This window comes from Bison bison, unplaced genomic scaffold (genome assembly GCF_000754665.1).
Source record: "Bison bison bison isolate TAMUID 2011002044 unplaced genomic scaffold, Bison_UMD1.0 scf7180017864317, whole genome shotgun sequence".
In the NCBI taxonomy this organism is placed as follows: Eukaryota; Metazoa; Chordata; class Mammalia; order Artiodactyla; family Bovidae; genus Bison; species Bison bison.
This window is the reverse complement of record NW_011494889.1, coordinates 4965411-4991443: the sequence shown is the minus strand read 5'-3', so window position 1 is coordinate 4991443 and position 26033 is coordinate 4965411. Positions and strand designations below refer to the sequence as shown.

The window sequence follows — 26033 nt, the reverse complement described above, 5'->3', positions numbered from 1 at the left end:
ATGTCTTTCCTCCTTGTGAAAGTGAAAGTCACTCAGTCATGTCCATCTCTTTGGAACCCCATGGACTACAGAGTCCATGGAATTCTTCAGGCCAGAATACTGGAGTGGGTAGCCTTTCCCTTCTTCAGGGTGTCTTCCCAACCCAGGGATGGAACACAGGTCTCCTGCATTGCAGGCGGATTCTTTACCAGCTGAAGCCACAAGGGAAGCCCTGTTTCCTCCTTACCATTCCTTAAACTTCATTGAGAATGATTACAGTCACTCCTTGGGTGCTTCTCAGTTCCTGACTATATCATTCTATGACATTGGTTACCATTCCTTATTACAGCTCAGTTTTCTGCCTGTACCTGTGCAGTTTAGATTGTCTAGAGAAAAATACATGAGTACTCTTACTGATCTCACTTTAAGTTTGTGATTACCAATCCCAAGTGCCCCTTGTTGCTGCCTGGCAAATATACTGTATTACCCTAGTGTATTCACTCTTTACTCTCCTAGGTAACTATCTCCTAGTTTATACTTTGCCTGTGAAACCTCTGTCATTCTTACTCTCACCTGATGACCTCACTTCCCCTTTCACAGAGAGATTGGAGCCGTCAGCAGACAGCTTCCACAAGCCGCATCACCTCATTTACAGCCTACATAGCTCTAGATCCATATACTCTTCTTTATGTGTATGACTATGTGAGATGAGCTCCCTACCTAGCACCCATCCCTTCTGTTCCTTCTTGCCTACTCTAGTGTGTTGCTGTTACATCATAAAATTTCCCCTTTGTGTAATTTGCATAACAGACCATTTCCATCAGCTCACAAAATGTAGGTTTTTCTTTCATCTTAAAGCAAAATAAAAAAATCTCTCTTAATCCAACTTTCTTTACCTGCTACCAACCATTTTTATGCTCTTCAATACAGCAGAATTACTTAAAACTGTTGCCCTGACTTGTCCATTTTTCTCATCCTCTTCTTTCTTGGTACCATTCCAGTCAAGTTTGTGCTCCCATCACTTGACACAAACTGATTTTTATCGATGTCACTGCTGGCCTCCCTTGCGCTAAATTTGATGGTCATTTCTTTGGTCCTAGTCATCCTTAAGTCATCCTTATTTGCTTAGTCTCATCTCCTTGCCACAGCTCCTTTCCGTTACAACACTTTCCAGAACACTTGCCTCATTTATCCTTGTCTTTCTGGCCACTCCCACTCATTCTCCACATCCCTCCTAATTTCCTGTGGCTTGTGGCTTCGTCTTTGAATCTTTTCCGTTTACTTTCTGATGCTCCCCTAGGTGGTATTTGCTGATGACTTCTAAAATGTATATTTCCAGCTGAGGCCTCTCTTCTACTCAGAATCTCTCTTAATCACCTACTTCAGATGTTCATAATGTCATTTCTTATATTTCTCTGAACCTATTTCTGCTAAACGATAAGTCACAGTATGTCACTCACCTGTGCAGGACCGATCCTCACTGCCCCCACCTCCAGTGGCTTCATATCTTAACTCCAAACAGAGTTCTTAATGAGACCCAACAAGGCTCACTTTCTTTCTCGTTTTATTTCCTACTACTCTTGCCCTTGCTCACTTTGCAGCCCCACAGGTCTCCTTTCTGGCCTGTGAACATGCCAGAGAACTCTTGCCTCAGGACTTTTGCACTTCTTTTTTTCTTGTATTAGGTTTATTTTATTGAAGTACACTTGATGGTGTGTTTGTACTTCTATTCCATTTGCCGGTAATGTCTTTCCTCTCATATTACCTTGACAGGGCCATTTATTTTTTCTGGACTTTTTCAAGGTTACTTTCTGAGTGATGACTTTCCTGACCACTTTATCCAAATTTTAATTTACTCCCCCTCAATACTTTATTTCAAAAGGCAGAAAGGGGAAATGAAGTTGCCTTCCTTTCCTGTTTTTTGTTTTCTTCTTAGCCTATTAACACTGCCATGTACTGAGTTATTTTCCTTGTTTGTTTATTTTTGTCTCTGCCACTGGAATAAAAGCCTCTATATGGGCACATTTTGTCTGTTCTGTTCACTGCTGAATGTCCAACACTTCAAATGTTTTTAATTAAATTGTATTGAGTTAAAGCATTTCACTTAAAAATTTTTAATCAAAGTGTATAGTTGATACACAAGTTACAGATATACGATATACTAATTCATACTAGTTACAGTTATACTCCATTTATAGTAATTATAAAGTATTGGCTATATTCCTTGTGTTGAGCAGTGTATCTTTGTTTATGAAACATTTTATATAAGTAGCTTATGAAAGCATTTTATAATTCCACAGAGGACCATGGTTGGTGCTTTTGATTGCTGTTTTACTTAGGTGGTCACATTGTTTTAAGCTACCCGTAACCCTTCAGCAAGCTTCATTTTATAATTTATGGTTACTAGAATAAATTCAAGATAATTAGGACTATTTAAGTTTTTATTTTCAAAAATGCTTCTAAGGAATTCTCTGGTGGGCTTAGGCCTTGGTGCTTCCGCTGCAAGTAGCCTGGGTTTGATCCCTGGTTGGGAAACTAAGATCCTGAAAGCCATGTGGCACAGCCCCTGCTTCCAAAAGGTTGTTTATGGTGATTTTGAAAAAAAAAAAAAAAGTATTTTGTAATCACTCCAGATGGCTAGCTGTAACTAGATGTTCAGATCCATGTTTTAAATGAACAGTTTCAAAAGGTTATCTTTTCTCTTCAGACTTAGTATTTCAGTGTAAACCCATATTCCGCCCCCCCTTTTTTTTTCAGTGTTCTTTCTGATCGGAGCTGTTTAAGAGTTACAGCTGGTCCCACACCATTGGATCTCGATGTTAATGTGCAGAGGACTCTAGATAACAACTTAGCAACTGAAGCTTATGAAAGAAGAATTAAGCGCCTTGAGCAGGAAAAACTTGAACTTAGTAGAAAGCTTCAAGGTAAATATATTTTAAAGATAGTGTTTTCCCTTTTTGTATTGGATTCACAGTGTAGAAACTGTTTATTGTAAGTGATTGTTTTATCTTGAAAAGAACTTTTTTTATTAAATGGAAAAGTGAAATTTATGCAGAATACAGTATAAATACTGTATAATGCTGTGTTGCTGTGCTTAGTTGCTCAGTCATGTCCGACTCTTTCCAGCCCTATGGACTGTAGCCCACGAGGCTCCTCTGTCCATGGGGTTCTCCAGGTAAGAATACTGGAGTGGGTTGCCATGTCCTCCTCTAGGGAATCTTCCCAACCCAGGGATTGAACCCAGGTCTTCCACATTGCAGGCAGATTCTTTACCGTCTGAGCCACCAGGGAAACTCATACAGTTTAAAACCACTCACGTAAACTCACAAAACTAACAGTAAACAACAAAATAGCATTTGTTTCCCCCACGTACATATTTATGTATATAAATCTGTGGGAATAAGTACCTCTGGGGAGAGGAAAGTAGTATTCAATACTACTAATGAAAACGGAGCCCTTCTCATCCTATAGTAGCACTTTATATAAGACTCCCTACCATATTTCCTCAGTCCTTAAACATTCTAGCTTCTAGTGAACTGTCGTTCTCTACAGTGTCACCCCTGTTGTAATATCTGGTGATTTTAAAATGCACATTAGGGAACCTTTTAATAGTCTGACTTCTTTGCTGATTCTTCACTTTCAGTGAGCTTGTTCTCCACCCTACCTCTGCCACTCCTTCTGGTGGTAGTAAGATATATCTTAGATTACAGTGTCTAAAATTCTTTATTAATCTCAATTTCAATTAAACCTTCTGTATATTCCTGCTCGTAATTTTCTAGTTAACTCTCTCTGGTGTCTTATGTGTTGTCCTTCAATTCCACCGCTACCTATAATTCTGTCACCCTTTCCCTATTCCCCTTATACCGTCAGGTCTCATTCTTGGTCAATCTTAATTATACCCTTACATACACTCTTACAGCTATTGCTCCTCTTTCTGTTAGTTACACTCCTTTGGCAGAACCCCAACCATGTTTAAATACTTTGCATTTAACTGTGTGGCTGAAAGTTGCTTACCGAAAACATACACCATGCCAGCTAATCCCACTTGAAATTCCTGAAAAGTAATCTCAAATTTACTAAGATCTTGATGCTGCCCAGCAATCCTACTTTTTTTCCTTAGTTCATTTCTCTAGCCTGTGTTGCAAATTCCAATGATTATTTCCCGGCCTTCATCTTCTAGCCTATCAGAATTTAACCCAGTTGATCATATTCCTCTCCTGATAGCACTTTTTCTTGGCTTTTGGAACACTTTATCTCCTGGTTTTATTTTTCTTAATAAATTAACTGTTTCCAGTCTCATTCGCTGATTTGTCTTGAACTCAGACCTTTCAAACATCTATATTCATTTTCTTTACATGTATACCCAGAAGTGGAATTGCTGTATATTTAAGGTAGATTTATTTTTGAATTTTTGAGGACCCTTCATATAGTTTTCCAGAGTCTATAAGGGTTCCCTTTTCACCACATCCTTACCCACACGTGTCTCTTCTTAGATACTCTAACAGATGTGAGGTGATATCTCATTGTGGTTTTGATTTGCATTTCTCCCATGATCAATGATGTCAAGCATCTTTTCATGTGCCGTGTTGCTCATTTATAATGTTCTCTTTGCAGAAATGTTTGTTTAGTTTTTCTGCCCTTTTGGAAGTCAGATTGCTTGCTTCTTTGTTATTAAGTTGTATGAGTTCTATATATAGTTTGGATATTAACCCTTTATCCAATGGACAGTTGCAAAAATTTCCTGCCATTCTGTATTTTTTTTCTTTTTTTTGCTATACAGATGCTCTTGAGTTTGATGTAGTCTACTAAATTTTTTCTTTTGTTGTATTTTTGACATCATATTCAAAAAAATCATTGCCAAGGCTAGTGTTAAGGAGCTTTTTTTTACTACATTTTCATGTATGAAACGTATGGTATTGGATCTTACGGAAGTCTTTGAAACATTTTGAGTTAATTTTTGTGAGTAGTACGAGTTAGAAGTCCAGTTTCAGTGTTCTGCATGTGTTTCTCTGGTTTTCCCAGCACCAGTTGTTGAAGAGACTATCTTTTCCGCCTTAGGTTCTTGACTCCCTTGTCAAGTATCACTTGACTGTATATACTGGGATTTAACTCTGGGCTCTCTACTCCATTGGTCTCTGTGTCTGTTTTGTGCCAGTACACTACTATTTTTAACATTATGGCTTTGTAATAGGGTTTGAAATCGGGATACTTCCAGGTTTGTTCTTTTTTCTCAAAATTGCTTTCAGTATTCAGTGTTTTTCATGGTTCCACAAACATTTAGGATTGTTTCTTCTATTTTGTGAAGAATGCTTTTGGTATTTTGATGCAAGTTGTGTTGATTCTGTAGATGGGTTTGGTAGTATGTATATTTTACCAGTGTTAATTCTTCTGATCCGTGAACATGGGATGCTTTCTGTTTGTATCTTCTTCAGTTTCTTTTAGCAAAGTCTTGTCATTTTTATTGTACATATCTTTCACATGCTTGGTTAAGTTTATTCCTGAGTAGTTTCTTGCTTTTGATGCTATTGTGAATGGGATAGTTGTACTTTATTTCTTTTTCAAATATTCATTATTTGTGTAAAGGAATGCAGCTAATTCCTATATGTTAATTTTGTATCCTACACTTTACCAAAATAGTTGATTGGTTCCAAAAGTTTTTTTGGTTACCTTTTTGAGATTTATACCTATAAAATCACATTGGCAAATACTGACAGTTTTACTTCTTTGCAATTTCAATACCTTTTATTTATTTATTTATGTATTTTGCTTAATTGTTATAGCTAGGAATTTTAGTACTGTATATTGAATAAGAGTAATGAGAATGGCCATCCTTTTCTTGTTCTGGATCTTAGAGGAAAATCTTTCAGGTTTTCTCCATTGAATATATTATCTGTGGGTTTGTTGTATATGGCCTTTACTGTGTTGAGTTATGTTCCTTCTGTACCCAGCCTTTTAAGGGTTTTCATCATGAAAGGATGTTGTATTTTTTAAGATGCTTTTTCTGCATCTATTGAAATGATCATGTGATTTTTATCTTTCAATTTATTGATGTGATACATTACATTTATTGTTTTTTGTGTGTTGAGCTATTCTTCCATGCCAGGGAAAAATCTCATTTGATCACGATGTATAATCCTTTTAATGTGTGCTTGAATTTGCTTTGCTAATATTTTACTGAAAAACTTTACACCTATATTCTTCAGAGATATTGGTTAATACAGTTGGCCCTTGAACAACACGGGGTGTGTGGCACAAGCCCTGTGTAGTCAAAAAGCTGTGTATAACTTTATAGTTGTTCCTCTGTAACCATGATTCTGCATCTACAAGTTCAACCACCTGGGGATCATGTAGTACATATTTACTGAAAAAAATTTGTGTATAAATGGACCTGTGCAGTAATACAAAGTGGTGTTGTTCAAGGGACAACTATGGTTTTCTTGTGGTCTCCTTATCTGGTTTTGGTATTAAGGTAGTTCTGGCTTCGTAGAATGAGTTTGGAGGTGTTCCCTCCTCCTCAGTATTTTGGAAAAGAAGAGGATTGATGTTAATTCTTCTTAAAATGACTGGTAAAATTCATCAGTGAAGCCATCTGGTCTTGAGATTTTCTTTTTGGGAGGTTTCTGATTATTGATTCAATCTCTTTACTCATTCTCGGTCTGTTCAGATTTTCTAGTTTTTCATGATTCAGTCTTGGTCAGTTTTGTTTCTAAAAATCTGTTCACTTCTTCTAGGTTATGTAATTTCTTGGCATACAGTTATCCATAGTAGTCTCCTATGAGCCTCTGTATTTCTGCAGCATCCTGTGTAATGTCTCCTCTTTCATTCTAACTCTGTTTGAAGCTTCTCTCTTCTTTCTTAGTCTAGATGAAAGTTTTGTCACTTTTGTTTGTCTTTTCAAATAACCAGCTTTTAATCTGATTGATCCTTCCTGTAGTTTTTCTTGTCTGTTTCATTCCTTTCAGCTCTAAACTTTATATTTCATTCCTTCTGCTAACTTTCAGTTCAGTTCAGTCATGTCCAACTCTTCGCGACCCCATGGACTGCAGCACGCCAGGCTTTTCTGTCCATCACCAACTCCTGGAGATTGTTCAGACTCATGTCCATCAAGTCAGTGATGCCATCCAAGGGCTTAATTTATTCTTCTTGTTTAATTCCTTGAGATGTAAAGTTAGGTTATTTGTGATATTTCTAATTTTTTAATATATGCATTTTTTTGCAATAGACTTTCTTCTCAGAACCGCTTTGCTGCATCCCACAAATTTGATGTCATATTTCCAATTTCATTAGTTTTGAGTTTTTTTCCTCTTCATTTCTTCTTTCACCCGTTGGTTGTTCAGAAGTATGTTGTTTAGTTTCCACATGTTTGTAGATCTTCTCACTTTTCCTCTTTTTATAAGTTTCTATTTTCATACCATTGTGACCAGCAAAGATAATTGGTGTGATTGCAGTCTTTTTATGTTTGTAAAGATATGTTTTTTGTCCTGTCATATGATCTGTTCTGGAGAATGTTCTGTGTGCACTTGAGAAGAATGTATATTCTGCTGCTGTTGTATGGAATGTTCTATATATGTTTGTTAAATCTATTTTTCTAAGATGATTCATTTCCAACATTTCCTTATTGATTTTCTGTTTGTATAATCTGTCATTGCTGAGAGTGGCGTACTGAAGTCCCCTACTATTATTCTGTTGTCTGTTTCTCTCCTAGGGTTTGTTAGTATTTAATATATTTTGGTGCTCTGCTGTTTCGAGCCTATATATTTACAGTTGTTATATCTTCTTGATGTGTTGACCCCTTTATCATTATAATGACCTTCTTTGTCTTGCCGTTTTTGGCTGAAGTATATTTTGTCTGATATAAGTATGGCTACACTCACTTTGTTTTGCTTTCTGAAATGTTATCTTCCATCCCTTCACTTTGAGCTTATTTGTGTTGATAGAGCTGAAATGACTCTTGTAGGCAGCATATAGTTGGAACTTTTTTTTTTCCAGTCATCCACTTTGTGCCTTTCGTTTGGTAAATTCAATCCATTCAATCCATTTAGGGTGATTATTGGTATGCAAGGACTTATTATTCCACTGATCTTTTGCCTTCTGGTTATTTTGTGTCTCCATTGGGTTTTTTCTTCTTTTTTTGTCTACCTTTGTAGATGATTTACAGTGGTGATGTGCTCATTGTTCCCTTTTTTATGTCATGTCTCTCCTCTAAATTTTTGCTTTGTCTTTACCATGACATTTACATAAAATATCTAGTTGATGAACTAGTCCTTTTACTGCTGATAGGAGCCCATCTTCACTCACCTACAGAGGTTTCATCAGTTTACATCTCCTATTATATTTTCAGTGTCACAAATGATCACTTTTTATGCTGTGAATTTGCTACCAAATGGTAGTAGCTATAGTAAGTTTTAATGCTCTTTTCCTTTAACATTTATGCTATAATTAATTAACACACTATTCTAAAACACAGTTCCAGTTTTCTAATTCTGACTGTATTTGTTACCTTGATCAGAGCCTTGTGTACTTTCATCTTTTTTGTTTCGTCTTGAAGAATGCCTTTCAGCATTTGTAGCAGTGGTGAACTCTCAGCTTTTATTTGTCTAGGAAAACCTTTATTTCTCTTTCATATCTGAAGAATAACTTTTCCAGGTAGAGTATTCTTGACTAGGAGCTTTTATCTTTCAATTCTTTTAGTATGTTATTCTGCTCTCTCCTGGCCTGCAGAGTTTCTGCTGAGAAATCTGCGTATTACCTAATGGAGATTCTTTTGTAGGATACTTTCTTTTTTCCCCTGCTGCCTTTAAAATTCTTTCTTTAGTATTGACTTTTGATAGTTTTCATTCTAAAATGTGTTGGAAAAGATCTTTTTTCATTGGGACAGCAGGGTGTTCTATTAGCTTCATAGAATTGTATGTCCAGTTCTTTCTCCAGGTTTGGGAAGTTCTCAGTTATTATTTCATCAAATAAACTCTCTGCCCCTGTCTCCATCTCTTCTCCTTCTGGTATACCTATTATTCTTATTTTTACTTTTTAAATGCAGTCTGATAACTCTTGTCAGTTTTCACTTTAAAAAAAAACTTAGTTCTCACTCCCCTTACACCTGAATCATTTCTCAATTCCTGTCCTCCATATGGCTTATTCTTTCTTCCATCTGATCTGTTCTACTCCCAGTGCTTTCTAATCCAGTATTCCTCTCACCTATTGAGTTCTTCAGCTCCAGGATTATTGTTTTGTTCTTTTTTGTAATATCAGTCTCTCTAGTAAGTGCTCCTTCTATTCGTTAATTTTATTCCTGACTTCACTGAGTTGCCTTTCTGTGTTTTCTTGTAGCTTGTTGAATTTCTTCGTAATTATTTTGAATTCTGCAAAATAATAAATACTGCAGTATTCTGTATCTTTGAGACGGTTGCCTAGAAAATTGTCATTTTCCTTTTTGGATACTATATTACATGGGTTTTCATAGTGTTTCATGAAATGTGTCTCTGCCATAACATTAAAGTAGCAAACACCTTTCTTTTTAGGTGAAGTTTTCCTTTGACCCTTAATTCAACAGATTGGCAATAAGAAGCCGTTCTTTTGCCTTCCAAAAGGTGGCGCTATAGCACAAATTTTGGGTTTCTCTTCCCAAAGCTGACTCACCACTAAAGTTCGGAGTGTGTGCATGGTAAAAGCTGTTGGCAGAGTCTAGGAAGTGTATGCTTGGTACCTGGACCTTTTTGGTGGAAGAACCCAGAGGTTTGTGGACAGACAGCAGGAAATGCATTCCTTCATTTCTCTTTGCCTGCCTTCTTTCCTTTCTTACCCTCCCCCTCCCCTTCAGAAATCCTCCAGCTGTGGCCCTCATCACAGTCACTTTGCTCTCACTCATCACTTTCACTTTCTACCTCCTCTGCTCGAGAGGTCACTGCTGCCAGTACCTTGGATCTGCAGCCTCCTCCAAGGTCCAGTCCACCCACTTTCAGATGTGGGTGCAGTGCAGAAGCACTTTTGTTCAGCTGTGGATATCCAATTAATTGTAAATTGAAGTGGGGAGGAAAAAGGAATGACTCACAGGGATGTGACACTGATGTCACTCAGTTTTGACTTTTAAACGGTGATACGCATAAGTGGACAAGCATTCTAAGGTGTACTCCGTATAAATGTTTGTATTAGTGTACCTTTATGTAACCTCCACCCCAGTCAGTATACAGAACATTTCTTGCATAGCATCAAGTTCCATCATGCTCTCTTCCCAGTTTGTAACCTACAACTCTGAAGTAAACAGTATTCAGAATTTTTCAGCGTGAATTTTACCTTTTCTTGAAGCCATACAGTATCTACATTTCATACAGTATGCATGTTCATACAGTATATTGTCTTTTGTGTCTATTTTTATGGTAACAGGGTTTTCCATGTTATGTGTATATCAGTAGTGTGTCCTTTTTTAAAACTGCTGCTTAGTATAGTATTATATTGTACATAAATACTAAAACAAATTATCCAATGATGATACAGTAAGTGAAACTCATACATTATTAGCGAAACTACTGATACAATTAATCACTTTTGAAAACTCTTTGCAACATTTTCTAAAGCTGAAAATACACTATCCCATGACCCAGAAATCCTACTGCTAGGTAGATATCCAAGAGAAATAAGTACATATGACCATCAAAAGAAATATATAACAACATTCACAGAAACCATGTTTAAAATAGTCAATATCTGGAAATAACTCAAATGTTCAACAACAACATCTTGGATGAAATGGTCTGAATATCTGTGTCAGATCAGATCAGCCGCTCAGTCATGTCTTGACTCTTTGCGACCCCATGAATCGCAGCACGCCAAGCCTCCCTGTCCATCACCAACTCCCGGAGTTCACTTACTGTATATCCCCATCAGAACTAGATATTGTCAGCTTTTCAAAATTTTAACCATTCTGATATCTGTATATTGGAGTTTTGCTATGATTTTAAATTTGTATTTTCCTTGTAGGTAATAAGGTTGATATCTTTTCATATATTTACTGTCTATTTGAATATTGAATATTCAGTCAATATTCAGCTCCCTTTTTTTCCGTTAGGTCTTACATGTCTTTTAAATAAGTTTTATTTTACCACTTCACAAACAGTATCAGACCCTTATGACAGCCCTTTATGTCGTTGTTTTATAGTTTACCTGTTTCTGTGTTGTAAACCTTTCAATACTTTTATTTTATTCTTGCTTTATACTCATTTATTTATAAAATAGCTTTTTATTTACCCACATGTTTACTCTTTTTGTATTCTTTATTTTCTCCTGGTGATCCATGTATCCATCCAGAACCTTTTTTCTTTAGTCTGAAAATTTCCTTTAGTGTTTCTTATGATTACATGTGTTGTGACTCAATCACTCAGATTTTGTTTGTCTGCGATGCCTTCATTTTTGAAGAATATTTGCTGGTTTAGAATTCTAGCTTGGAAGGTGTTTTCTTTCAATGCTCTACAGATTTCATGGCATTGTTTTCTGATTTCCAGTACATTTGAGAAGTCAGCTGTTAGTCTTGGTTTCTTAAATATACTCTAGCCGTTTTTAAGTATTTCTCCTTAACTTCAATTTCAAGCAGGATGGCTATGATCTACCTGGTAAAGTTTCTTTGTATTAATGTAAATCCTGTTTGGGATTCACTGAGCTTCTGAATACTTGATTGATATCTTTCATCAGTTTTAGAAAATTCTGTTCATAATCTCTGAATATTTCTTTTGCTCCATTCACAATCTCCTCTCTTTCTGGGACTCCAGTTACATATATCTTAGACTGTATCCCTTATTCCTTTTATTCTCAGTCTCATTTCTTCCATTGTTAGGTTTTTTTGTGCTTAATTCTCTATAGACTTGCCTTTAGGTTCATTTGTCTTGTCATCTGCTATATCTGTTCTGATATGAATCCATTCAATGAGTCTTAATTTCAGATATTGTCTCTTTTAGTTCAGGAATATCCATTTGCTTTATTCTTACAGTTTTCAGTTCTCCATTGAAATTCCCCATTTTTTGTTTACTTTTTCATTTGTTTTCTTTATTAATAATAGTTGTTTCAAAGTCCTGACCGCTAATTAAAACACCTGGAGAGAGGAATAGCTGCTGGGTAAACAGCCCTAATAGTGGCTGCATAGCAGATGTGTGTGCCTGTGAAGCCAGCTGGATAGGTTGTCTCTTTTGTGTTAAAGTCACTAAAGATAATAATAAAAAGAGTTGTAATGAAAAGAAGGACAGTGGGTAACTATGATAAACAGGTAATGGGCATTTTAGAAGATCTTGGATTTATGGGAAGGACAGAGATGGCAAAGAGGAACAAGGATACCTCCTGCACCTCCATAGCCTGCAGTGTGGGGGTTGTTGAAGGAAAAAACCACCTAATGTCCAGTGGATACGTTTATGCCTCCCCATTTTCTACTCTCAACTTAGATGTCTTAAAAAAAAAGAAAAAATGTTTCTTAAAAATAATAAATACAGAATGTACCAATTTTTGACATGTTTTTGAAACCAAAGAAAAAGAAATGTGTAAAAAATACTGGATGTGAAAGGTCGTGATTGAATGCACAATATGGTGTATCTTACACCTTTAATTCAAATTAACAAATATGGACCACCATCATGTGAATATAATGATACTGTTCTCTATACAGATGATGAATATAAATTAGAAGATCTCCATCTTCTGAAGGTCACAGTCCCTTGGAGTTTTCAGATCAGTTCAGTCGCTCAGTCATGTCTTGACCCTTTGCGACCCCATGAATCGCAGCACACCAGGCCTCCCTGTCCATCACCAACTCCCGGAGTTCACTCAGACTCACGTCCATCGAGTCAGTGATGCCATCCAGCCATGTCATCCTCTGTCGTCCCCTTCTCCTCCTGCCCCCAATCCCTCCCAGCATCAGAGTCTTATAAATAAGTAATATATGTATATAAGTAATAGGTTACCTAAAGCAATGTGTGCATAAGATTAGTAATCTAAAGCGATCAGTAATGATTTGTGCTAACAAAAAAATTATGATGAGGTAGAAATTTACTATTTGGGATCTTTCCATGAGCTGGCAGAATAATTATTTTAGGACCATTTCTTTTTTTTCTTTTGATGGTGTGTGGAAATATGCCTGACTATATTTAATGCTTCTTTAGTACTTTTTATCTTTCAATTAGAACAAGTTAAAATAATTATCCCTATTTTAGCTAAGCTGATGAACCAAGTCATCTGTAGGTGGGCCTCCATTTTCATACATGACATTTGGAAGGCCAGCTCTTCTACATGTTTTGTATTAACATCTTTAAACCTCTCATCATACACCAGACTCAGTTTTTCATATATCACCTGACATACATTTTGATGACAGTTTATGCTAGGATGAAAGGGAACTGAATGGTCGACTCACTGGCAGAGTGTACCAACAGTATTTAAAACTGAAGACCACCTATATTAGAAGGTAGATAGTTATAATTCTAGTGACATTATAACTCTAGTGGAGTTTTGTGATTTAATTTTAATCTGTTTACATGCTTTTTTTGTCAGTGGGTAGATGGCTTTGACCAGTTGAATTAAGTAAAGATTTCCCTAGAAAAGAAATATATTGGCATTAGTTTTTCAATTTTAGAATGTGGGTATATTTCTCATTCTTTCTTTTTTTAAAGAGTCAACGCAGACTGTCCAGGCTCTGCAGTATTCAACTGCTGATGGTCCGCTAACAGCAAGCAAAGATTTAGAAATAAAAAGCTTAAAAGAAGAAATTGAAAAACTAAGGAAACAAGTAAGAGGTAAATTCCTGATTCATTATTAATTCAGTTTAGTAGATATTTTTAAGTGTTTTATTCACACACAAAAAAACATTTATTGAGTACCTGTTATGTGTTAAGTGATGTGAGCTGTATGCCAGTGAGGGAAAAGCAAACAAGAATGGCTCTGCTGTCAAGGAGCTCATGTTTTGGTCTTGGAAAAAGATAAAGAAATAGTTTTTTGCAGTACGTCGACAAAGGTCAGAAGATAAACACAGGTACATGGAGAGTGCACAAAGAGGAGCACCTTACCCAGATTTAAGTGAAAAAACATGACTTTTTGGGAGGACCTATTAGTTTGGAATAATTAGTGAAAACTTGTCTGGCAAAGCATTTAAATGAGTGGTTCATTTTTCAGTGTATTGCTGAAGTTAATTGAAATTAATTATGATAATTGTTGATATGCCTATTATATCTATTCATCATTTATTCCATTCAATAAATATTTATGTACTAGGCATTATTTTATGTTCTTGGGATGCAGTACTAAACAAACCAATAAAAATTCTTACTGGAGTGAAGGGCAAACATGAGACATGAAACAATAACTATGCACCTTTGTGAATAATATGGTATGTTGCAAGCTGATAAGTGCTTACAAATAGAGGAGAATAAGGAGAGTGGGTCTAAAGTCTAAGATGATAAGTTTTATTGTTTTAAATAGGGTAGTCCACATGAGCAAAATATTGAAAAAGGTAAAGGGGATTAACCAGACAGTTAAATGGGAAACACATGATCCAAGAAGACAGCTCAACCAGTGCAAAATCCCTACAGTCAAAACTATGCCTTGTGAGTTCAAATTAAACGTAAGAAGACCGTGTGGCTAGAGCAGAATGAGGAAGCAGGTGGAATGGGTGGAGATGAGGATAGAGAAATAAAGAGCTGAGGAGGGCTCATTGCCTGATCAATGGAGTCTTACTGACTGTTCCGTCTTTGGTTTGTTCTGTGAGTGAACCTTTTGCAGGATTTAAAGGTATCACATGATCTCAGTAAGTATAGGGAGAGAAAGAGAGAGTAGAGGGAAGAAAAAAGATACTGTTTTAGCTAGGAAAGTCAGACCTCTCTAGAAAAGTGGTTTTAGGCCAAAACAAGTAAAGAAAAGAAGGAATCTGACAGTGTCTTTTATAAAAAGGACTATTTAAAATAAAATATTAAGACACAAGGAGATTTAAAATTTGAGCATAATTTATGCTGTTCTCTTTTTTTAAGTAGCTCTTTTAAGAAAAATATCTTCATCAAATTTCTGTAGATTTTTCTTTCTAAAAATGAATAAGATTTGGAATATTATAAATAGAAAAATTTACTTTGATGTCAACACCGAAACATTATGTAGCACTTAGTATATTTAAGTTTTATGGCACTAAAAAAGCAGTGGAACACAAGGCACCAGATAGTATGGTTACTAAGATGTCTTCAAAGAGGTGATACGGATTTGGAAAACTTGTTTACATAGACCTATCTCACTAATGGGCTTCCCTGATGGCTCAGATGGTAAAGAATCCGCCTGCAACTCGGGAGATCTGGGTTCAATCCCTGGGTTGGGAAGATCCCCTGGAGGAGGGCACAGCAACCCACTCTAGTATTCTTAGCTGGAGAATCCCCATGGAGGAGCCTGGCGGGCTACAGTCCATGGGGTGGGAAGAGTCGGACACGACTGAGCGATTAAGCACAGCACAGCGCATCTCACTAATATGTTCTAGGAGGGTTTTTTGGTTTTGTTTTTAAGATTCCTTGGGGTTTTCTTTGCTGACCATTATGCAGCTGCAATATGAACAATTTTCTTTTGCCCTTTCTGATCTGGGTGCTTTTTCTTTTCTTATCTTACTGGCTAGAACTTGTAGCACTTTGTTGCAGAAGAGTGGTGAGAACAGATGTCCTGGTTTTCTTTCCTATCTTAGGGGGAAAGCATTAAGTCTTTCACCTTTAAGTGTAATATTAGCTGTAGAATTTTTATAGATACTCTTTATCAAGCTTTTTATATTATAGAAACTCTCCTCTATTTCTACATTTCTAAGGGTTTTTCATGAATAGATATTGAACTTTGTCAAATATATTTTTTGCATTGATTGATGTAAGCATGTGTTTTTTCCCTTAGTTAACCTTATACTATGGTGAATTAAATCGGTTGATTTTGAAATATTAAATCAACTTTATATTCCTGGAATATATACATCCCTGGTCATGGTGTATATTTATTTTTATAAATTAATTCTATTTTCAATATTGTGTTAAGGATTTTTTTAATCTGTATACATGAGAGATACTGGTCTTTGTTGTGTTTTTTTCTCCTTTTTTGTATTACCTTTTTCTGAGTTTTTAGTTTGCTTTTCCTTTTTTGTTTTTTTTAAATATGATTGACATGTAACATTATGTTAGTTTCAGATGTACAACATAACAATTCAGTATTTGTATATGTTGTGAAATATTCACCTTAGTAAGTTTAGTTCACTTCCATCACCATACATAGTCTCAATTTTCTTTTTTTTGTGTGTGATGAGGACTTATAAGATCTATTCTGTTATTAACTTTGAAATATACAGTATGGTATTATTTACTGTAGACACCAGTGTTTTACATTACATCCCCAGTGTTTATGTATTATATAACTGGAAGTTTGTATCTTTTGACCATCTTCCCTCCTTTAATATACCCTGCACCCCGTCTCTTAGAACCACCAGTATTCTTTATATCCATGAGTTCAGTTTGGTGGTGTTGTTTTAGATTCCAACTATAAGTGAGATTTTACCGTATTTGTCTTTCTCTGTCTGATTTCAGTTAGCATAATGTGCTCAAGGTCCAATTCATATTGTCACAAATGGCAAAATTTCTTTTATTTTTTTATAACTGAAAAATATTCTGTTACACACACACACACACATACACACACACACACACACACACATTTTATCAATTCATCCATCAGTGGGCACTTAGCTTGCTTCTGTGTCTTGGCTACTTTAAATAATGCTGTAATGAATATGAGAGTGCACACATCTTTTTAAGTCAGTGTTTTTGTTTCATTCTGATAAATACCAGAAGTAGTGTTGCTGGATCATATGGTAGTTCTGTTTTTAATTTTTTGAAGCCTCTCCATACTGTTTACTGTAGTAGGAGCCCCAATTTACATTTCCACCAGTACTGCAAAAGGGTTCCTTTTTTTCCACATCTTTGCCAACACTTTTTATTTCTTATCTTTTAGATGACAGCCATTCTGACAGGTGTGAGATAATGTTTCACTGTGGTTTGATTTACATTTCCTTGATAATTGGTAATGTTGAACACCTTTTCATGTTGGCTGTCTGTATGTCTTTTTTTAGAAAAATGTCTCTAGCTCCTCTACCCCTTTTTGGATGGGATTATTTGTCTCTATTAACTTGTTGACCTTAAAAATAAAAGTCAGTTATTTTTCCAGAAAAAATGGGTTTACTTGGGAATACCAGAGAATTGCAATAGGGCAAGCAAGCCACAGCAAAATCCATAGCCAAGTCTAACAAAGTAGAGGAACATTATTTTATAGAGAAAAATGAGAAAGTTGAGAAAGATTGTTTTGAATGAAAGTTCATTGGGGAAAAGTGAGAGTTTAGGGTGACGATGGTTTCTCATTGGCTGAGTTCCTGGGGTAGTTGATTTTTTGTATGAGATGTGATATACTGTCTTTCCCGTTGGGGCCTGTAATTGATGCTTTGTCTATAATTGACAGTTCTTTCTGTAATTGATGTAGAGAGGTCTGTGTTGAGTTTCCCCCATCTGGCCTCCCAACTCCATTTTAGTGAGGCTTCTATTGATTTTCACAGATACTTTGTCAGATATTTGATTTGCAAACATTTTCTCCCATCCTGTATGTTGCTTTTTAATTTTGTTTATGGTTTTCTTTGCTGTGCAGAAGCTTTCTAGTTTGATGTAGTCTCATTTATTGATTTTTGCTTTTGGCTGTGGTGTCAGCATAATTGTTGTATTGCTGGCCTCGTAAAATGAGTTTGAGAGTACTCCCTCTTTTATTTTTTGAAAGAGTTTAAGAAGAACTGACATTGACTCTTATTAAAGTGTCTGGTAGAACTCACCAGTAAAGTCATCAAGCCCTAGATTTTTCTTTGTCGGGACGACTTTGATTACTAATTCAGTATTCTTACTCTAGTTGCTTAACCTGTAAAGCTAGGTGTCCTGAGTTTTGTTTTGTTTTGCTGTGTTTAATGCTGTGAACTTCCTTCTTAGAATTGCTTTTGCTGCATTCCATAAGTTTTGATATATTTTTTATATTTTCATTTGTTTCCAGATTTTTTTTGAAGTTCCGCTTTTAATTTCTTTTTGACCCACTGGTTACTCAGGAATGTGTTACTTTCCACATTTTTGTGAATTTTTCCAGTTTTTCTCTTTAGTAATTTCTAGTGTCATATTTTGTGGTTGGAAAAATTCCTTGGTATGATTTCAGTCTTTCTAAATTTGTTAAGACTTGTTTTGTAACCTAACTTGATGTACCCTGAAGAAATGTTCCAGTGTTTGAGAAGACTGTATGTGTGCTGCTGTTGGTTGGAATTTTTTGGTTAGGTCCTAGTGGTCTGAAATATAAGCCATGTCCAGTGTTTCCTCATTGATTTTCTGTCTGGATAGTGTATCCATGGTTGAAAGTAGAGCACTGAAGTCCCCTACTGTTATTGTATTGTTGTCTATTTCTCCCTTCAGATCTATTGCATTTGCTTAATATATTTAGGCACTACAATACTGGGGTCATAGAAATTTATAATTATTGTATCCTGTTGATGAGTTGACCCCTTTATTATTATATAATAACCTTTTTCGTTTCTTGTTACTATTTTTTACTTATCTTCCATTTTGTCTGATAAAAGTGTGGCTACCCTTGTTCTCTGTTGGTTTCCATTTGCATGGAATACCTTTTTCCATTCCTGCATTTTGAGCCTATGTGTGTCTCATAGGCAGCAGGTAGTTGGGTATTGGTTTTTTATCCATTCAGTCACTTGAGGTCTTTATTGGAGAATGTGATCCATTTATATCTAAAGTAATTATTGAGTAGGTATGGATTTACTAATGTCATCTTATGTTTTCTGACAATTTTATAGTTCCTTTGTTCCAGGCTTCCTCTCTTACTGACTTCATTTGTTACTGTTGTTGCTCAGTTGTGTCCAGCTCTTTGTGACCCCATGGACTACAGCATGCCAGGCTTCCCTGTCCTTCACCATCTCCCAGAGTGTGCTCAAGCTCATGTCCATTGAGTCAGTGATGCCATCCAGCCATCTCATGCTCTGTCATCCCCTTCTCCTGCCATCAATCTTTCCCAGCATCAGGGTCTTTTCCAGTGAGTCAGTTCTTCACATCAGGTGGCCAGAGTATTGGAGCTTCAGCTTCAGCATCAGTCCTTGCAATGAATATTCAGAGTTGATTTCCTTTAGAATTGACTGGTTTGATCTCTTTACTGTCCAAGGGACTGTCAAGAGTCTTCTCCAGAACCACAGTTCAAAACCATCAATTCTTTGGCGCTCAGTGAATTGATGATTTTTCCATAGTGGTGCTTTGATTTCCTTCTCTTTCTCTTTTGTGTAGCTCCTGAAGATTTTTGCTTTGTGATTTCCATAAGGCATGCATAAAATATCATATTACAATCTATTTTATGTTGATGACAGCTACTTATTCTCTCGGTTTATTATTTAATTGTTTTAATTATTTCCTCTTCAGCTATTTTAGAAGCACATCAGACAAGGTTATGTTTTCTTAAACTATGAAATATAATTTAGAAAACTTAAGGTGAGAAAAAAATTCCATTTTATTTACCCATATTTTTATATGATGCTCTTCTTTCTTCCTGATATTGTTGAATTCCTTGTTTTGTTGTTTGCTTTCTATTTAGAGACTTTAACTATTTTTTAAAGGAAGGTCTGCTACCAACAAATTCTCTTCATTTTTCTTTATCAAAGAATGTCCTGATTTTCCCTTTATTCCTAAAAAATATTTTTGCTGGACATAGTCTATATTGTAAGTTTTCTAGCTTTTTTGTTTGTTTGTTTAAGCATCTGAAAAATACCATACTGCTTCCTCTAGGTTTCATGTTTTCTGAGGAGACATTCACTGTCATTCTGAGTATTTTTTTCCCCTTTACACAAGGTGTTTTTCTCTTGACTGCTTGCACAGTTTTTCTTTTTCTTTAGTTTTCATGTGTTTAATGATGTGTTTGGGCATGAATTTCTTTGGGTTTGTTCTATTTTGTGTTTGTTCTTCTTGAATCTTTAGGTTTATCAGTCTTGCCAAATTTCAGAATTTTTTAGACTATTTCTCTAAGTACTTTTACAGACCTGCCTACTTTCTCTTCTTCTGAGACTCTGATGACACAGGTGTAAGATCTTTTGTTAATCATCCCACAGCTCCCAGAGGTTCTGTTCATTTTTGTTTTTATTTTATTTTTTTCCTGTTATTCAGATTGGCCAATTTCTGTTGTTTTATCTTCAAGTTCACGGACGCCTTTGACACCTCCCCTGTGCTGCAGAATCCACCTGTCAAGATTTTTATTTTATTAATGTCTAAAATTTCCATTTTGTTCTTTAACCTTCCGTTTCTTTGCTGAGATTTTTTTGTCTTTGCTCTGGTCTTCTGTTTATTCATTTGTTTCAAATATGTGTATAATTGCTTATTGAAGCATTTTTATCATAGATGTGTTAATATCTTATCAGATTATTCTAACATCTTTGTTAAATATTTTGGTGTCAGCATCCATTGATTTTCTTTTCTTATTCAAATTGAGATTTTTCTAGTTCTTGGTAGGATGAGTGGTTTTGATTAATGACAGCAGATCTTATTTAACCTTCCACGTTAGCTGGCTTTTCTGGACACCACTCCAGCAATGGAGAGGAGGTTACCATCTCCTTATTGCCAGGTGGAGGTAGAAATCCAGTTTCCCCACCTGGCCTCCTTTGACACCCAATGAAGGGCTCCTTGTTATTCCTGGAAGGGAATGGAAGTTCCAGCCCACTGCCTAATACTATGATAGGGGTGGCCTTATTACTGCTGGGCGATGGTGAAAGCTCTTTTCTGATGGCACCCCAATAGGGAGAAGGGGAAGATCGTCATTACTGCTGGGTAGGGGGTGGACATCCTGGTTCTCCCTGTAGTTTTCACTGACACTTGTGTGAAAAGAGGCTTGTTACCAGCCAAGGTGGTTGAAAATCCTGCTCTCCCTTCTCTACTTACCCTCAGGTGTGTTTGGGCATATACCCAATTGGAAATTGGATTGGGAATTTAGCTCCTCACTTGTCCCTGGCTGACGTATGACATAGGTGGGCATGGGGCCCCAGTGCTTTCTGTTGTGTTTAACTTGAGCAGAGTGGTTATTTTCTAAAACTTTCCTGTCTTGCTAGTTTGCCCCTTACTTGGTTCTTTGGCTACAAAGAGTAACCTTTGGGCCTTTATTCTCTGTTTCTGTTAGAATTTCTGGGTTGCTGGTTTCTTCAGCTCTGAGTCTATGAAATAAGAACCAAAAAGAAAAGCCAGAGAACTTAGCACTGTGTAGTTTCAGTGTCCTGACACACTGTGAAACTTCACCACCACCAATTTTTTTTTAATTTGTATATTGCTTTACTTCCCTCACCTCTCTACTAGACTGTAAGCTCCTTGAAAACAGTGACTTTGAATATTGTATTCTTTGATATATTGAAGTGCCTGTAATAGTGCTTGGCACATAAAAATCCCTAAATCAATATTTGTTGATGACTGAGTAAATAAATGACTAAATGAAATCTCATTCTTGGAAATTTCTGACCACTTCCTAATGTGTGTTCCTGCATTGTATCTTTATAGGCAATTTCCAACATGCTTACATCCCTTACCTGCAAATAAATGGTCCCTGGAATTACCCAACTGGGGAGATTGATGGCCGTTAAATTATTGGTTGACTAATGTCCTTCCTTTATTCCTAACTTCTCTTTAAGTTCAGTGCTTATAGGACTATTCTCATTATTTTGGAATATAATCAGTGAAAAAGGCTATATCCCTTTTAGTATTCTTCCTTTCCAAGCACTTTTTTCTTGATCATGTGTTACTCTCAGTGATACTCTCAATTTTATTCCATCTCTGAAATATCATTCATTCGTTTTTTTAAAACCTTTTTGGAGAAGGAAATGGCAACCCACTCGAGTACTCTTGCCTGGAAAATCCTATGGGCTACAGTCCATGGAGTCACAAAGGGTTGGACACAACTGGGCGACTTTTTTTTGGTGGTGGTAAGAAAATACATAAGATAAAAATGGCCATCTTAACCATTTTTAAATGTACAGTCAGTAACATTAAGCACATTCACAATGCTGTGCAACCAACGACGCCATCCATCTCCAAAACCTTCCATTATCTCAAACTGAAACACTTGATCCATTAAACAGTAACTCCTTTTCCTGCCACCCACTAATACCTGGCATCCACCATTCTACTTTCTGTTCCTTTGAATTTGACTACTTTGGGAAACTCATATAAATAGAATCATCAAATATTTGTCCTTTTGTGACTGACTTATTTCACTTAGTGTAGTATATTCAAGATTTATCCATGTTACAGCATGTGTCATAATTTCCTCCCTTAATATGATATTCCACAGTATGTGTATGCCACATTTTGTTTATCCATCTATTTACCGATGGACCCCTTGGGCTGCTTCCACCTTTTGTTTATTGTGAATTATACTGCTGTGAAGATGAGTGTACAAATATCTGTACAAAGTCTTTTTTGGGTGTATAATAAGCAGAATTCCTGAATTACATGCTAATTATGTGTTTGATTTTTTAGGAATTGCCATACAGTGGCTATACCACTTACATTCTTGCCAGCAACATTTATTCTTTCTTAATTCAGTCCATAGACATACATGTTGAGTTGCTTCTGTACACCAAAAATTACACTAGATACTAGAGGCATAGTGGTAAAATTGAGGTTAGATATGTCTCATTCATAATTGTATCCAAGCTGTCTTAAATAGTTTGCTGATTTAAAGAGCAAGAGATAAAACAAGTGGGCCCCTGAGGACCTGCCTGATGAATAGTCCTTGAGGCGTTAGTCCTGGCTTGAAAGGAAAATAAGTGTCCAGGTCACCTTCAATCTCTTGTGCCTCTACATACCTCATAAGCAAGATCTTTATTACTCAACATTTATTAATGTTTTTCTCTTTTTTTTTCCCTATGTGTTACCCAGTATTTTTAAACTCCTAAAAAAATTGAATACACTTATAATTATTTGCATTTTTTTTTGTATTTGCTTTCCTCATCGCACTTCAAACTCTTAAGTAGGACAGTTTCCTGATACCATATAACAGACACACAATATATATTGACCATATACAGACAAAAATTCATATTTTCATTTAATATTTTTATATGAAAAATAAAGGTATGTTTTCTAAATAAAACATCTGTTGTGACCTATAATGTGCTTTATATCCCCATACTTTTTATTGCCTCAAAGTTGGTGGTATGTGCCGCTGCCCCCGCCAGTGTACTACCGTCTGTGTCTCCAACTCTAAAATGCCCTTGCCCTTCCTCTGTCTCCCTATATCCATTTTCTCCTTCTTTTCTGTGTGTGTCACTCTCTCACACACACACACAAACACACAAATACATGTACATAGTGTCCTACATTATGTAAGTTGAGGAGAAAAATAGTGAATGGAGGGAAGGATAATATGGAACTCTTTTCCTTCATCGTAGTTTAGAAGTAAAATCTCTTCACATCAGAAGAGTTACTAGTTATTTGAGGAAATAAGACCACAATGGAAAAGCTGTGACACCACTTTTACGTATCAGAAAGAGGTGCTTTGTGCTGCCTGCCTTCATCTGCCTCCAGTTTGAGCCCCTCTGCAGACTGTCGTGCTCCTCCGTGAGCGCTGCTTTGTATGTGCTTAGTCGCTCAGTGGCGTCCGCCCCTGTGGACCCCACTGTACTGTAGTCCGCCAGCAACGCCTTAGTCATGCCTGTCTCTTACTTCCTCTGTCATCTATATAACCTGCCCGACAATTTGTAATTGATTTTCTGCTTTTTAAAGAGCGTTACTCTTGTCTTCCTATCGCCTTCAAGACAGAGACCATCTTTTATATTGAGATATACTACACAGTGCAAAGAAAATTGCTGTGTATTTTGCCCTCATTTAATCCTTGAGTTTCAGGATTCTACTCGCATCAGTGACTTAAGAACGTTTTGGTTGGTATGAGCTAATCTCACTCCCCTAGTATTGCTTTTCTCTTTATTCACTAAAACTGATTTTAAATAATTTCATCTAAATGTTTTGACTAAATCAAGTTGACATATATTTAATAGATATTTTTGTTAATCTTTAAGGATTTCTTTCAAAATTTTAATTGAATTAACTCTTTGTTGTAGTGAAAGTGAAGGTCCTTCTGCCTGAGCTGTTTTATAATAGTTGGCCAAAGTTCAGTATGTTCTGGACTTTTCTTGATTTTTTTTTTTCCTTTGGGGCAATATAAAATTCTGTGTATTCCAAATTACAGGTACTATACTTCTCTCCATATTAGAGGATTTTATAAACAATTGGGTATGTTTGTCTTTTCCAACGTCTTTATCTAGTGCATTTCCTTATGTACTTCTCATAATTTACCAGATGTTTAAATGAATATTTTTAATTCTTTAGACATTTCTGAAGTGTCTGAAATATGAATCATGAAAATCTGACATGTATTTTGTATATCTCCTTAACAACTTCATTGTAAAACTTCTAACATGAAATGTCTGGGATAAAACTAAAATTTAACCTGTATTGAAATAAAACAATAAAAATATCCTTAAAGAGTATTGACATGGTCACATTTAATACACTTTGCTGTAAAAGTTATATGATACAGACATTTTATGAAATGCTGATTTTTTTTTTGTTTCTAACGAAGAGCAGTTTTGATAAATGAATGACTCAATAATTTACAAAAGATTTTAGCATGCTAGGGAAGAGCTTTTCAAGGTAGAAGAAAGAAGTGAGCGTTCTCAGAAGGCATTGCTAAATGTACCATGCTTCTACTCTAGATTGATATAGCTTACCCATAAAATTTGATTAAAATGACCCCAAAAATGACAGAAATAAGCTGTCACATACTAAATTGTGACTCCAAGTTATTGGAAATAACTAAATTGATACCTACTTCAGAAATTGTTAAAATTCTAAAAATGCTGAAAACTTAAAATAACAAAAAAAGATGTTTGAAAGAAATTAGTATAAACAAAAAAATTCCCACATAAACTGAAATTTGAAAAAAATGATAAAATGTAATTTTCTGAATATAAATCTGTGATCTTTAAGGTTAAACATCCATTGATATTTTCTATTGTTCTTCAAGGAAAACATTTTTTATTATATACTATTAAGACAAAATGAAAATAATTAAATGTAACTTTGCAGATATTTTCAAAATTGCTAAAAACTGTGCTATCTATAAATGTATTTAGACTTCATAATACCTAATATAGATAAGCTTTTAATAAATCTAAGGAATCAGAACCAGTTAGTTTGTAAATTTGTGAATACATTTAGCTGACTTCTTGACTTCAGGACTTTCTATGCAAATGAAATACTCTTCAACAGGATTCTTCATTTATTGAAAACATCAAATTCAACAATGCCCAATGCTTTGTGCATTTATTCCCGACCTTTAATTTGCAAATGAGCCACCTGGGAATCTTGTTAAATATAGATTCTGATTCATTAGGTTTGATGTGGGGCCTGAGATTCTGCATTTCTAATAGGCTCCCGGAGGATGCTAATGCTACTTGTGTGGAGTTGACACTCAAAGTAACAAGGTTGTAAAGAATAGAAAATATCTAGAACAAAATTAACAATGAATGTGCTTAGATTTCTGTTTTCACTGGCTTTAATTCTTTGATTTGCTAATTTACTTTTAATGTCAGGGATATTTTATATCAACTTATTAAATTTTATGTAAGCATATGTTAACATTAATAATTTTGTTTTTAAAATAACTCTTTTGAACTGATAATGGTTAAATATTTTTAATTGCATTACCTTTTTAGTTGGAGAGTTGATGTAAGATTGGTGGGCTGTAGTTGACTCTGATCCTCATTTAGCAATGTCACTTTAGGCAAGTTACTCAACTCCCTGAGCCTATTTCAAATATTTACTTGTAGAAATCAGAGTTTATTCTTTCACCACTAGTGAAACCAAGCAGGGTGATTTGGAGCATTAGTATTTGGAGCATCATACTGTAATTTGAGGATTATCAACAGAAGAATGCCAACTAATAGTTGAGGAAAATGTACCTGTTTT

At 35.6% G+C, this 26033-nt stretch overlaps 1 protein-coding gene across 7 annotated transcripts in view; it reads left to right on the top strand.

The window, feature by feature from the left end:
• CDC42BPA (CDC42 binding protein kinase alpha (DMPK-like)) overlaps positions 1-26033 on the top strand; it is a 298104-nt gene that overhangs the window by 164930 nt on the left and 107141 nt on the right. For 6 of the 7 annotated variants that reach the window (XM_010852884.1, XM_010852883.1, XM_010852880.1 and 3 more), the window contains exons 10-11: positions 2737-2903; positions 13623-13745. In XM_010852884.1, the coding sequence (XP_010851186.1) occupies positions 2737-2903; positions 13623-13745 (290 nt within the window). The remainder of the gene's footprint in view (positions 1-2736; positions 2904-13622; positions 13746-26033) is intronic. The other variant, XM_010852881.1, reaches the window with a different exon arrangement.